General features: G+C 47.3%; 1 protein-coding gene across 5 annotated transcripts in view; it reads left to right on the top strand.

The window, feature by feature from the left end:
- The window catches only part of LOC101478087 (CUB and sushi domain-containing protein 3), a 251912-nt gene that overhangs the window by 167176 nt on the left and 71846 nt on the right, over positions 1–12890 (top strand). For 4 of the 5 annotated variants that reach the window (XM_004568073.3, XM_012923802.3, XM_004568072.5 and 1 more), the window contains exons 38-41: positions 2504–2622; positions 3723–3792; positions 5470–5586; positions 5778–5987. In XM_004568073.3, coding sequence (XP_004568130.1) covers positions 2504–2622; positions 3723–3792; positions 5470–5586; positions 5778–5987 — 516 coding nt within the window. The remainder of the gene's footprint in view (positions 1–2503; positions 2623–3722; positions 3793–5469; positions 5587–5777; positions 5988–12890) is intronic. The other variant, XM_076889796.1, reaches the window with a different exon arrangement.

Below are 12890 nucleotides of genomic sequence, written 5' to 3'. Positions count from 1 at the left end.
TAAATACATTCATGCACTGTGTCATTTTGATACTTTAATGTCTTGATTAAGTTAATTGTGCAAAGCAATTACAGTGGCTGGTTTATTATATTGATAAAAGTCGTCATATTTAAAAATTAGTGGCAGGATTAGGGATGGAAATCTGATGAACGACATAAAAATGTCACAGTGTCGTAATTGATATTGTGCCTCACACTTTGTTAATGTCTGTTTAAAAAAAAGAAAAACTGAGACGATCTACCTTAAGTTGTTTTACTGCTCCTCCACCCACAGGTGGAAACCACCACCTGCCACACTTTATCTCCTCCGCATCTTAAACTTGGAGTCGCCTGAGCTGTGAGCAGTGTGTATCCGCAGTATATTGCCTCGTAAAAATGAGTCGTTGCATTTGCATATATACCTTTGCAAAGAAACTTTTTTCTCCACAGTAGGCTCTTCTATATTGTCTGACCTGCATGTTTTCCTGCCTCATCTTTCAGGTAGCTTTTATTGTCCTTGCATTTTTTATTTTCTTTTTTTTTGTCTCGAACCTCCTCCTACTGTTTGGAATACTAAACAGTTGTGTTGTTTTGCAGGTCGAGTTTAATTTTTAAAAAATAAATATTGAACTGATCGAATTTATGTAAATGCACAAGAGCAGAAACTCTCGGCTAGTGTGCACCACTGGTTAGTAACTGATGACACACGTGATTGAAATTGCTTTGCCTGGATGCATTCGGTAGGGTCTTGTGTTTGATAAGGATAGCACTGCTTCAAGACATGGGTGCACACGCAGAAACAGGTGGCCGATCCAAAATGTGATTCCTGACGGCTTGAGCGGAAAACATCACAAGGTGGCAGGAACCTGGACCATAATGTTGGCAGACGCACATGTTTAACCTGACCTAAGATCTGGTGCTCCACCTCTGGCTTTGGGAACTGTTCTCTGATTTTTCAGGGTCATTTTTCCTGAACCTGGGCATTTTGTATTATTACAGGGTTTGACAACCTTTTAATATTTTCATTGTTTGAAGTGAACAGTGCAAATTTCACAAAAAACTGCAAGAGACAGGCCGATTATTCCTTATCACGAGTACACATGACAATTTTAGAGCTGCATTGTGCTTTAATCTCAAAATTACCTTCTGGCAGCCTAATTTTTTAGCAGCAACTGCTCCGCTCTTGTGAATTGTGTCATCAAATCTCCTTGAAATTAATTAAACATTTCTAAGTCGAAGAATTTGTCAAAGTATTGCTCTTATTTATACCCACATATGACAGAACTTCACAGCTTCAAAGCATCCACCCACTCACCCTGTACAGTAGCTCGTCTCTTGTTGAATTGTTCTATCTCCAGCTGCTTTCACGTTGCTTCCTGCTCTGCGTCTCTTGGGTTACCGTCTCCTCCCACTCAAATATCCTCTCTAACTTTCAGTAGATGTCGAGTGGAGTGACCACTCCTGCTAGTCGCCTTTAAATTGTTCTGAATCTTTTGTGGGCACTTCCCCTACCATGTTTGTGTTCATCCACCCACTGACTTGTTTGGACAAGTTAACTCTTTGAGTGGGCTTGAATGCGAGTGCTTGTGAAATGCTTGTGTTTGCCTGCAACATTGTTGGGGATGCTGTATTTGTCTACACTATTCCGCTCCCTGCGGCCTGCTTACAAATTATAGATTACGAAGGAAACCTAATAAAACCATCTAGATTTGTATTTGGGTTATTATGAAGGTAACTGTCTCCTGTTTTTCGTCGGCCTATTTTCGTGTTGTTTGATGCATCGAAAAACAATGTTTGACAGACGACTGGTGCGATTTGAAAAATGTTTAAGATGAGGATGTCTCCAGTGCTGCCTTTCATTGAATAACAGCATTTTATGCCTCAAAGTAATGATGTAAAATGTTTTCTCCTCTGCCTGTCAATATATTTTAGTCACTTCTTAGATAAATGAAATTGCAACCTGACTATATTTCTTGTCTTTTTTTCTTTCTTTTATTTGTAAAAAGCAGGCTTTGAGCAGGCTCAAATTTCCTTAAAATGTCCTACATTAATATAGTCCATATAGCTGGCATCACCATTGCTTTTAACCCATTAAAACACAATATCTAGCCTTTCAAGCCTTTCACTACCTGGCAAGTGGCACTGTAATCATTTCTTTCCAATGGGCTCAATGCGTCTGTCAAGTAATACTTCAGGGATTGCTTTGTAATTTCACAGTGATTGCTTCAGATCACAGTCAGAAGGATTTTGCGATTACAGCCACGAGCAGAATAGCTTCATAGCTTGCCCCACTTTCTAAACATTATGATGAAGGGAAAGAGAGACAAAGAGTCGGCGTGGTGGTGGTGGTGGGAGGAATTTTATAATTATGTCAAAAAGGTTGGTTTTAATTAAATTATTCCTTCCCTCTATAGGTACTGGTTGATTAAATGTAAATATTTACTCCAAATATATATGGAGGAGTTTCTTTGATATGCAGAAGAATGATTGCTGTCCACACTTGTGTGTTGTGACTCTGTCCTAAGCAATAGGTTTGGATTCGTGTCCAGAGCCGCTGCCTCCCAGTAATGGCCGAAAAGTTGGAGATCGTTACACTGTGGGTGACATGGTTTCCTTCCAATGTGATCAAGGCTTTTCACTACAGGTAGGTGGAAAAATGAAGTGCAGATCTGCAGCTCTCTTAGTGAAAAATATTGACCTGGCTAAATGAGTGACATTTTCATGGGGATCCTCTAAAGGATGAATGTTTTAAAACAGAGGAATCAAGTTCTTTTGATGAGTGTGTGTGTGTGTGTGTGTGTGTGTGTGTGTGTGTGTGTGTGTGTGTGTGTGTGTGTGTGTGTGTGTGTGTGTGAGCGGAAGAGTACAGGAAAGAAGTATGTGAATAGGCAAGTGTGTTTGCAAGTTTATTTGTAGTGGTGCGCGTGTATGTGTGCGTACATTGCCTCCCTGCTTGCATGTTTGTGTAAGTGTGAGTCCTAGTGTGTTCGTTACAAAGCAGCTTTAACTTCTTCCAATCCTGCCTGAGTAGATTCAGTGGCTGTGGCGTTTTGAGCTGTAGAACCTTCCAAGGCCACAGGCGATGGATTGTGTTAACAGTCGCCTCGCTAATCCCACACCGATTTTTCTTCCCAGCTCGGGCATTCTCTTCTTTTCATATCCTCTCTGGACTAACCAGCAACTTCTTACACACATCTTCAGGCTGAGTGTCTGAACACCAGAAATAGACTTGAGGCGCGTGTAGTAACAAAAGCAACAGTATGGATGAGTCTTTTGAGTTTAGTTTAGTGTGTGAGTGCGCAGTATAGCTATGTTTTTTCAGGCGTGATGTTAGTGTACAGGTTTTTGGAGAATCACCCTGCATGCATGCATTTTACAAACATGCAGGCAAATTCCAGTTTCTATGTTTAAAACAACATTAATGCTCTGAATATTAACCATCACATTTAGATTCCCTTTTTTGTATTCAACACAATTATGTTTGCAGATTTTTTTTTTTCTGTTCTTATCTCGGGGTGCTTACTCCCATTGTATACCTAGCAGCGAGAACATCCTGCCCTACTCTTGATATTTACACACAAGAAGGGGATTTTCACTAAATCCAAAGATCCATAGGACAGAGATAAAATATACTGGGGTCACCTGCTGGTTTGATCTCATTGTGTTCCTTTTCATTTTTAACTTCACAGTGTTTTGCTGAAAGGGAATTGACAGTAAACAGTTTTTGTTTGTTTTCTTGAACAGGGTAATGCATATATTACCTGCATGCCTGGTCCTGTCAGAAGATGGAATTACCCCGTACCTCTGTGCTTAGGTAATGTATTATCGCATACAGTCTGACAGCTCTAGTGACAGCATTTCAATGAGGTGATATTGTTGACAACAAACCCATATTTGTAGCACCAAACTCAAACTAGATCTTTTTCTTTCCCATTTTTGCCGTTCAATTTTTCTCATTGACTCGTTTATCTTTCTTCTATCTTCTCCTTATTTATATTTCTCTCATACTAATATTTTTCTCATATACAATGACCCGATAGCTCAGCAGCCTCAAAGAGGGCATTTTATTGTATTAGGAGAATTTTATTGTACGATCGGGGGGTTGGGAGGTGTGATGGCTGGGAATAGATGCCTTGAGGGGGTTAGGGATTATGAATTTTCTGCTTTCCCCTTCGGTTGAAAATCAATAAGGCTTTGCACCATCTGAGTGTGCTGTTTGATTTCTGATACTCCTGATGAGACTCCCTTGTCTCCCCCGACACTTCCTCTCAAGTTGATTGTCACAGTGATAGTTTCCAGAGATTACCAACGAAGAACTCCACATTCTCTTTGACGCCTCGCTGTTCGCTTGCACCCTGCTCCTCTCAGTTATATACATATACATAAACATATGCAATGTGATAAATGCACTCTTGCACACACAGACAAAACTGCACGGTTACTCAAAGAGCTCTTTGTGTAAATACTCTGTTCCTGTGGTTTTCATCGTTCACTGCAGACATAAATCCTGGCTTTGCTGTCGATAGGCATGTTCTCGGATGTGTGCGTTCACTCGTTAGCTTAAGTCTTCTCTTGTTTACAGTACATACGCTTCCCTGAACACCCCAGGATCTGTATTCATTTTGTTTGCTGATAAACCCACATCAAAGGCTTTGGATGCCCCTGCACCAAACGTATAACACCCTTTTAAGTGCCTCTCGTCTTCTCTTTTATTTCATACACAAGCAGGTCAAGCCCGTCCCCCCTCCCCACTACCAGGAACACAATTACCTCCCAAGATAGTTTGTGCCTCATTTTGGTCTTGGTTGATAGTCCCCAAAGAAATAGCAGCAATATCACTTGCTTTCTCCACCATTTGCCACACAAATGCGCCTGTTGGGGTTGTGATGGGAAAAGCAGGAATGATTTAGTTTTAAGATTATAAGATTACACCACCTGGGTGTTCATGTAAGACTAGGTTGTGTGTCACAAGAGAGGGGTATAACCTTCACAGCAAGCTAAGTGTTCTCTAATGCACTCAGTCAAACAAGAGAGGGTGGGGTGTTGCAGGTGGGAGGTTGAAGTAATCACCTTCACCACTGAGCAAAACTGAGTTAGACTATTGAATAGTGACACTCTCATTTATTTTGATTTAAAGCACCACTGAGCAAGGAGGGTGCCTTGGTCTGCTTGTTTTTTTTTCCAAGAAGAGATGGACAAGCACAAGACATAATCCAACAGACAAAGACCCTTCTCTGCTCTGCACATAAACATATATATATATATATATATATATATATAGACTATACATGTATATTAAGAATGTGTAGGATACACATGCACAACATACGTAACATTTATGCGTGTGCTGAAACTTTCACTCACACAAAGACACAGTGCTCTTTGCCCTCCCTGAATATGCAGCCCTCTAGTCATTGTTTTTCTTTGTTTTCCCACTGAGCTGCTCCATGGAGAAGTGACATGTTCTTTCTCCTTGGTTGGTCTCCCTCAGCTCAGTGTGGCGGCTCTATGACAGACTTCAGCGGCGTCATCCTCAGCCCAGGCTTTCCAGGGAATTACCAAAGCAGCCTGGACTGCAGCTGGAGAGTTCAACTCCCTATTGGCTTCGGTCTGTAACCTCTCCTCTCTCTTCTCCTGTGTAACTCAACAAACTGCTAATTTCAAGCATGTATAAGTACTAGTGTGTATAAAAGTGTAATACAATATTTGACAGGAATAGCCACTCTTTGCTCTCGTTTACTTCATTCATGTGCTCTTGGGTTTACCTCTTCCATTAACCTTCTCTTTCCTCTTCTTTAGGGATCCATCTCCAGTTTCTGAACTTCTCCACAGAGCCTGTTCATGACTATTTGGAGATCCGCAGTGGGAGCCTTGAGACAGGAACAGTGATTGATCGGTTCAGTGGCCCCACGCTGCCCAATCCTCTCTTCAGCACCACCCATGAGACTACTCTGTTCTTCCATAGCGACTACTCCCAGAACAAGCCCGGCTTCCAAATTGTCTACCAGGGTGAGAGAGAAAAACAGTGTAGCCTAAGAGGACGTGCATTGTTGTCCTTATTTTCTGTTCTGTGTGTCTACACATGCACGATATATGTACATATTATAATGTCATGCAAGTATGAGCTGTATGTGAAAGTATCTTTTAAAAGTTTAGGCCTCTGAATGTTTTCTAGCTTTTCAATTTTTTTTCTTTTATCACAGTTATTGAGAATTTGCTAAAGGTACAGCATGTCTCCAAAGCACAGTAGGTACACCTCACGAGCACTGGGTGCTGTCTCTCAGAATGCCCCTGGAGGTTAGCCAATCAGAAAAAAACAGGGAACATTTAGGGAGAGTACCTTAAAGAGACAGGAGCTAAAATGGCACATCTCAGATAGACAGTGAACTGAGGGGCTGCATAAAGGCCTAATATGAGATAAGTTTTTTTTGTTTGTTTGTTTTGTTGTTGTTTTTTAACCATGTAAAGTACAGCATCAAAAATAGTCATAACAAATGATAACCAAGTGTCCATATCATGATTTTAGGTCTTTCCCTGTACTGTAGTCTGTTAGATATTTTGCTCATATAATAGGTTTGCAAAGCGTAAGAAGGTGAGGTATTCTCTTCAAAAGTAAAGACTACCCCTGTTGAACAGCCCACGCTTTTCCTTTGTGACTTATTTACATCACTATAACACCCTGGCAAAATTTGGTGACTCTGTCCCCACAACAATGAAGTAAGTAATATTAGGTTCCCTTTCAGTCGATTCACTCGGTACAACACATAAGTATGGGATATCACGCCCTCGCGTGTCCTGGCTGAAGAAACCTTTATTCACGCCTTTACGGCAGATGACGTGTGATGACACGCGCAAGGCCCCGCCCGCACATATAGCCGCTGCCATCACCGTCATCCCTCAGTTCTTACGCTCTTCACCTCGCTGAGAACACCTCTGCTGAGTTGGGCTAGCTAGCTACTGCTAGTTAGCTCCGTTGTCTGCCAACTTGAACCTAGCTTAACTGCCCCTGTTGGTGTTAGCCTCCACCGCCCAGCTGGTGCGTAGGCTGCCCGCGGAGCGCTATTTTCAAGTTTTTCTTGTGCAGCGTTTCGCTTTGCGTTTTGGGAATGGACTCCAAACCGAAGCGAGCAAAGCAGAAATCTTCTGTTCGCCCCTGTCCTCAGGGATGTGGTTTCTCTTTGCACGACAGCGACCAGCACGATGCCTGCCCTGTCTGCCTGGGGATCGTCCACGCTAGGAGAGCGTTGACGCGGAGCCCGAAGCTTGTGCGTTTTGTCGCCAGCTCCGACGCTCGACCCTGGAAAGACGGGTGACGTTTGTGGAAAGAGTGCTGGGACGCTCGGCTGTCGCACGGCATGACCCTCTTCTTTCCGAGTCTGGAGCCCCGGCTTCGTCCGAGTCCGAAGACGAAAATTTTCAGGTCGATGTCCCCGCGATTAGCTGGGCTGACCACATGGAATACGTTGACGGGTTAGCCGATGACGGACCGGAACCATGCAGGAGCGCTGACGGGCTTCAGCCTGGGTTGAAGCCCGCCAGCGCTCCCCAGGAAGACGATGACGTGCTGGACATCGGCCTGGACATCCATGGTTTGTCGGAGGATGAGCAGGAGAGCTCATTGTCGACCCAATATGCCGCCGCTGCTGCGCCGGTCGGCCACGATGACACCTCTCTTTTCTCCCTGTTTCGCCGTGCCGCTGAGAAGCTGCAGGTGGACTGGCCCTCTCCTCCACCAGCTCGGAAGCCGTCGCGGTTTGCGGGTTTTTTCCTTCCACCGGAGCCCGCAACGGCCAAAAACTGCCTCCCCATGTTCCCAGACTTTCTCTGCGAGCTAACAGCGTCATGGGACAAACCTCTGTCTACCCGCGTCACTGTGCCCGGCTATGGACAGTACATGGAATTGGACGGCGCCGAGGGAGCTGGTTTAGCTAACCCACCCCCTATGGAGCCGTCTCTGGCTGCTTATCTGGCCCCGTCCCATAACCATGGTGTCGGTGGCCCCGCAACTCTGCCGTCCAAGCACTGCAGATTCTCGGCCTCGCAGCTGGAGAAGATTTATCGGGCTCAGGCCGGCACCGCTCGAGCCATGAGCTCCGTCACCATGCTCCAGACGTACCAAGCAATGTGCCTGGCGGAGCTTGGATCGCTGGTTCCGGAGGACAGCCCGCTGTCACCTCTTCTTAACGAGGTTAGAGTCACCACGGATTACATCCTCCGTGCGTCTCGCTGTGCAGCGCTCTCCCTGGGCAGAGGGATGGCTTCGACAGTGGTGGCGCAGAGGCACCTGTGGCTGACCCTCTCCGACGTCCCTGATAGAGACAGAGCTGTGTATCTGGACGCACCAGCGTCTGCGGCTGGGTTATTCGGACATTCACTTGAAGCCATTCAGGCTAGATTCGATCTGAGGAAGAAGCAGACGGAAGCTCTGCGCGACATCATCCCCAGACGCCAGCCCAAGCCCACTGCTAGCTCTCACAGGCCCGCCGCTCCTCTGACAGCTGGCAAGAGACCGGCGCCCACTGCTGGAGTGGGAGGGCCGCCGGCGAGAGCACGTACTCCGGCCCGAGCTCCACGCCAGTCGGCCTGGGGCAAAGGCCGGGAGACGCAGGGAGACGCTGCTCTTACCCCTCTGTTGCCGCACAAGAGGTGCCGCTTAAGTTCTGTTCAGGTTGTCAGCCCCAGAAGGCGCTGCACTTCCCTATCGCGGTCTCCCAAGCACATAACCCCTGCACACGGTTCAGATGTGTTGAATGTTCAAGCGACCACATCGAGTGTTCCCGCTGTTTTTCATTGTTATGCCCCGGAAAAGGTGCACCCAACAAAATGTATAAATGTACATGTTCCCATGTTGCAATCAATAAAGAGTGTTGTTTACTCTCAAACAATCTCAAATGCTCAACCTGCAGGCGAAATGAGCCAGGTCAGGCAGGGGATGCAGTCCCCTGCAGACACACTGGGGGGCGACGGCGCCCCGCCGTCAGTGCTGCAGGCCAGCCGGCTGGCTGCTCACTTCCCTCAGTGGCGCGCTTGCGCCCCCTCTCCGTGGGTGCTGCAAACCGTTGCCATGGGTTACCGGTTGCAGTTCCGGGTCAAGCCGCCTCGTTTCCAAAGAGTCGTGAACACGATTGTCAACCCCGAGGCAGCCTTGGTACTCAGAGAGGAAATACAGGCGCTATTACAGAAGAGAGCAATACGGGTGGTCCCCGCTTCGGAGACGGACAAAGGTTGGTACAGCCGTTATTTTGTCATTCCGAAGAAAGGGGGAGGGCTTCGTCCCATCCTCGACCTGCGAGTCTTGAACACGTACCTGCGAACGTACAGGTTCAGGATGCTAACACTCAGACAGCTCCTGAGTGCAGTCGGCCCGGGAGATTGGTTTGCGACAATCGATCTAACAGATGCTTATTTTCATGTCGCTATACACCCGAAACACAGGCAGTTTCTGAGGTTTGCGTTCGAGGGCGTAGCCTACGAATACCTAGTGCTGCCGTTCGGGCTGTCGCTCGCTCCCCGCACCTTTACGAAATGTGCCGAGGCAGCGCTAGCGCCCCTCAGGAAGAGGGGCATCCGCATCTTGGCCTACCTGGACGACTGGGCTCTCGTGGCTTGCTCCAGAGAACAGGCGGAGACGCAGCTGTCGCGGGTTCTGTCACACATTCAGACACTGGGGTTCTCTGTGAACTTTCAGAAGAGCTCGCTAATCCCAGGTCAACAGATCGCTTTTCTCGGTCTGGAAATATGCTCTCTTTCCAGCCGCGCACGGTTGTCAGAGCACAGAGTGGCCGCGTTTCATCGCTGCCTCGCTCAATTTCAGCTGGGACGCAGACTGCGTTTCCAGACGATATTGCGCTTGTTGGGCATGATGGCATCTATGATCGCCGTAGTGCCGCTTGGGCTGTTGAAAATGAGAGCGTTTCAACGCTGGACTCTCTCTCACCGTTTGTGTGCTTCGCGTCACCTCCGGAGGAGGCTGCCGGTAACTGCGTCTTGCATGCTAGCTCTCCGTCCTTGGAGGGAGCCCGGGCTACTGCACCAGGGCTCTCGGATTGGGAGGGTGTTGTGTCGCAAGGTGGTGTCCACAGATGCTTCCCTAAGTGGGTGGGGAGCGCTGTGCGAGGGTGCGTCAGTGAGAGGGATCTGGTCCGCGGCTCAGCGCCAGCTGCACATCAACCACTTAGAGCTGTTGGCAGTGTTCTTAGCTCTAAAGCGTTTCCGTCCAGTCCTGCAGGGCCAGCATGTCTTAGTCAGGACGGACAATTCAACAGTGGTGTCTTATATAAACAGGCAGGGAGGAACACGCTCTCTTCCCCTGTTGCAGCTGTCTCGCTCTCTGCTGTTATGGTGCAGTGTTCATTTTCTGACTCTAAGAGCCACCCATGTCCCGGGCCACCTGAACCTGGGGCCGGACCTTCTCTCCAGGGGGGGTCCTCTGGTGAGAGAATGGAGGTTACACCCTTCAATAGTGGCTCAGATTTGGGATCTATTTGGCGAGGCGCAAATAGATCTTTTTGCTTCCAGGGTGAATGCTCACTGCCCCCTGTACTTCTCCATAATCGACCACGATGCACCCTTGGGCTTGGACGCGCTAGCGCACCAATGGCCAGACGTGCTCCTGTATGCATTTCCCCCAGTGGAAATGATATCTCCAATTCTGGAGAGGGTGCGTCGGCATTCCCTCTCTCTGATCCTGGTGGCCCCTTGGTGGCCCGCGAAGTCGTGGTATGCAGAAATAATCAGCCTGCTTGCAGCAAGTCCTTGGCAGCTTCCTCTCCGCAGGGATCTCCTCTCTCAGGCGGGGGGGGGAAGTGTTTCATCCGCGCCCGGATCTGTGGCACCTTCATGCTTACCTGCTGAGAGGTTAAACTTGGTTGCTAAGGGTCTGCCACCTAGTGTGGTAGCGACGATTCAGAGCGCCAGGGCCTCGTCTACTAGAGGCTTGTACGCTTACAAATGGCGAGCCTTCGAGCGATGGTGCCAGGACCGCCACACTCTCCCATTTCAGTGCTCTATTGTGGATGTTTTGACATTCCTGCAGGAGCTGTTGGATAAAGGCCTTTCGTTTTCAACGATCAAGGTTTATTTAGCGGCTATATCTGCTTGTCATATCGGTTTTGACGGGGTGACACCAGGTGCGCATCCCCTCGCCGTGCGTTTTCTGAAAGGGGTTCGCCGGCTGAGGCCCGTGCTTAAGTCCAGTGTCCCGGCTTGGGACTTGTCTTTGGTGCTGGAGGCCCTTTGTGGCCCTCCGTTTGAACCCGTTGAGTCGGTAGATATGAAACTTCTTTCGTATAAGACCGCATTACTTCTCGCTTTGGCCTCGGCGAAGCGAGTGGGGGACCTTCATGCGCTGTCTGTGCATCCTGCCTGCACACAGTTTTCTCCTGATGGCCGCAAGGTCGTATTGCGTCCGAATGCCGCCTATCTTCCCAAGGTCATGCCTGCATCTTATAGTTCAATGGAGTTTGAGTTGCTGAGCTTTTGCTCCCCTCCTTTTGAATCTGAGGAGCAGAGGAGGGTGCATTCTCTTTGTCCGGTGCGTGCGCTACGCACCTACATTGAGCGCACTCGGGATGTGCGTTTGTGTGACCAGTTGTTTGTCTGCTTCGCTAATCCGAATAGAGGTAGAGCTCTGTCCAGACAGAGGCTGTCCCACTGGATTGTGGAAGCTATCTCGCTGGCATACAGCACCGGAGGTTTTGCGTTGCCCCACGGGGTGGGAGCTCATTCCACCAGGGGGATGGCGACCTCATGGGCTCTTTTTAGAGGGGTGCCTGTGGCTGATATTTGTGCAGCGGCTAATTGGGCGTCGCCGCACACTTTTGTGCGGTTTTATCGGTTGGACGTTACAGCCCCTTCGGTGGCTCATGCTGTCCTTTCTGCTGGGTCTACCACTCACTAAGGATGTGGTGGTCCCGTTCCGGTTCGGTGGCTGCTCTGCGGGGCGTGTATATAGGTCCCATACTTATGTGTTGTACCGAGTGAATCGACTGAAAGGGAACGATTAGTTATGTCTATAACTTCTGTTCCCTGAAGGAGAGGAACGAGGTACAACACAGGGTGGCCCCACTGAGCAGTTGGCTCGGTGAAGAGCGGCTATCGAACTGAGGGATGACGGTGATGGCAGCGGCTATATGTGCGGGCGGGGCCTTGCGCGTGTCATCACACGTCATCTGCCGTAAAGGCGTGAATAAAGGTTTCTTCAGCCAGGACACGCGAGGGCGTGATATCCCATACTTATGTGTTGTACCTCGTTCCTCTCCTTCAGGGAACAGAAGTTATAGACATAACTAATCGATACACAGACAGTCAAAGCGAGGTACACAAAAAGATTAAAGTAAATAAGAGCATTAAGTGCCATAATAGGCAACAGAAAAATACAATAAGACACATTAAAACAGACGAAAGGTTTAAAATAAATAAATAATGATTAAATACAAATTCTCAGTAGAAAGCCTGTTCAAACAAAAACAAAATCCTTAGATGCCTAGTGTTCACACAACATGCAAATAATATGGCTAAATTTATTATCTGTTTGTTTGCTGTGAGCCAGCAGAACGATAAATAGTCACTCTTATGCAGCTCATCAAGGCTAATTTCAAGACATTTTCCAACCTGCTGCTGTGCATTACTAAAATCCATGTGTTACAACAGGGATGTAACAGTGTTGCCTGTCAAAATCAGTAGTACCTAAGTTAAAGAAAACAGATTTGATGTGATGGATGCAACATTTACATATAAGATGAAATTTAGAGGCTAAAGGATATAAACATTTTCTTAGCAGGTGGCAGTTTGTAGGGCTTTGCTCGTTATATGCATTTAATCATTGTTTTTAATCAATTTTTAATCAAAGTTAAAATTATGAGATTTTAAATAAGCTTCCTATGGTCACTTTGAAATTGGGTTTTGCAAGTG

This window comes from Maylandia zebra, linkage group LG11 (assembly GCF_041146795.1).
Source record: "Maylandia zebra isolate NMK-2024a linkage group LG11, Mzebra_GT3a, whole genome shotgun sequence".
Taxonomy (NCBI): domain Eukaryota; kingdom Metazoa; phylum Chordata; class Actinopteri; order Cichliformes; family Cichlidae; genus Maylandia; species Maylandia zebra.
This window is presented reverse-complemented; position numbering and strand designations above follow the sequence as displayed.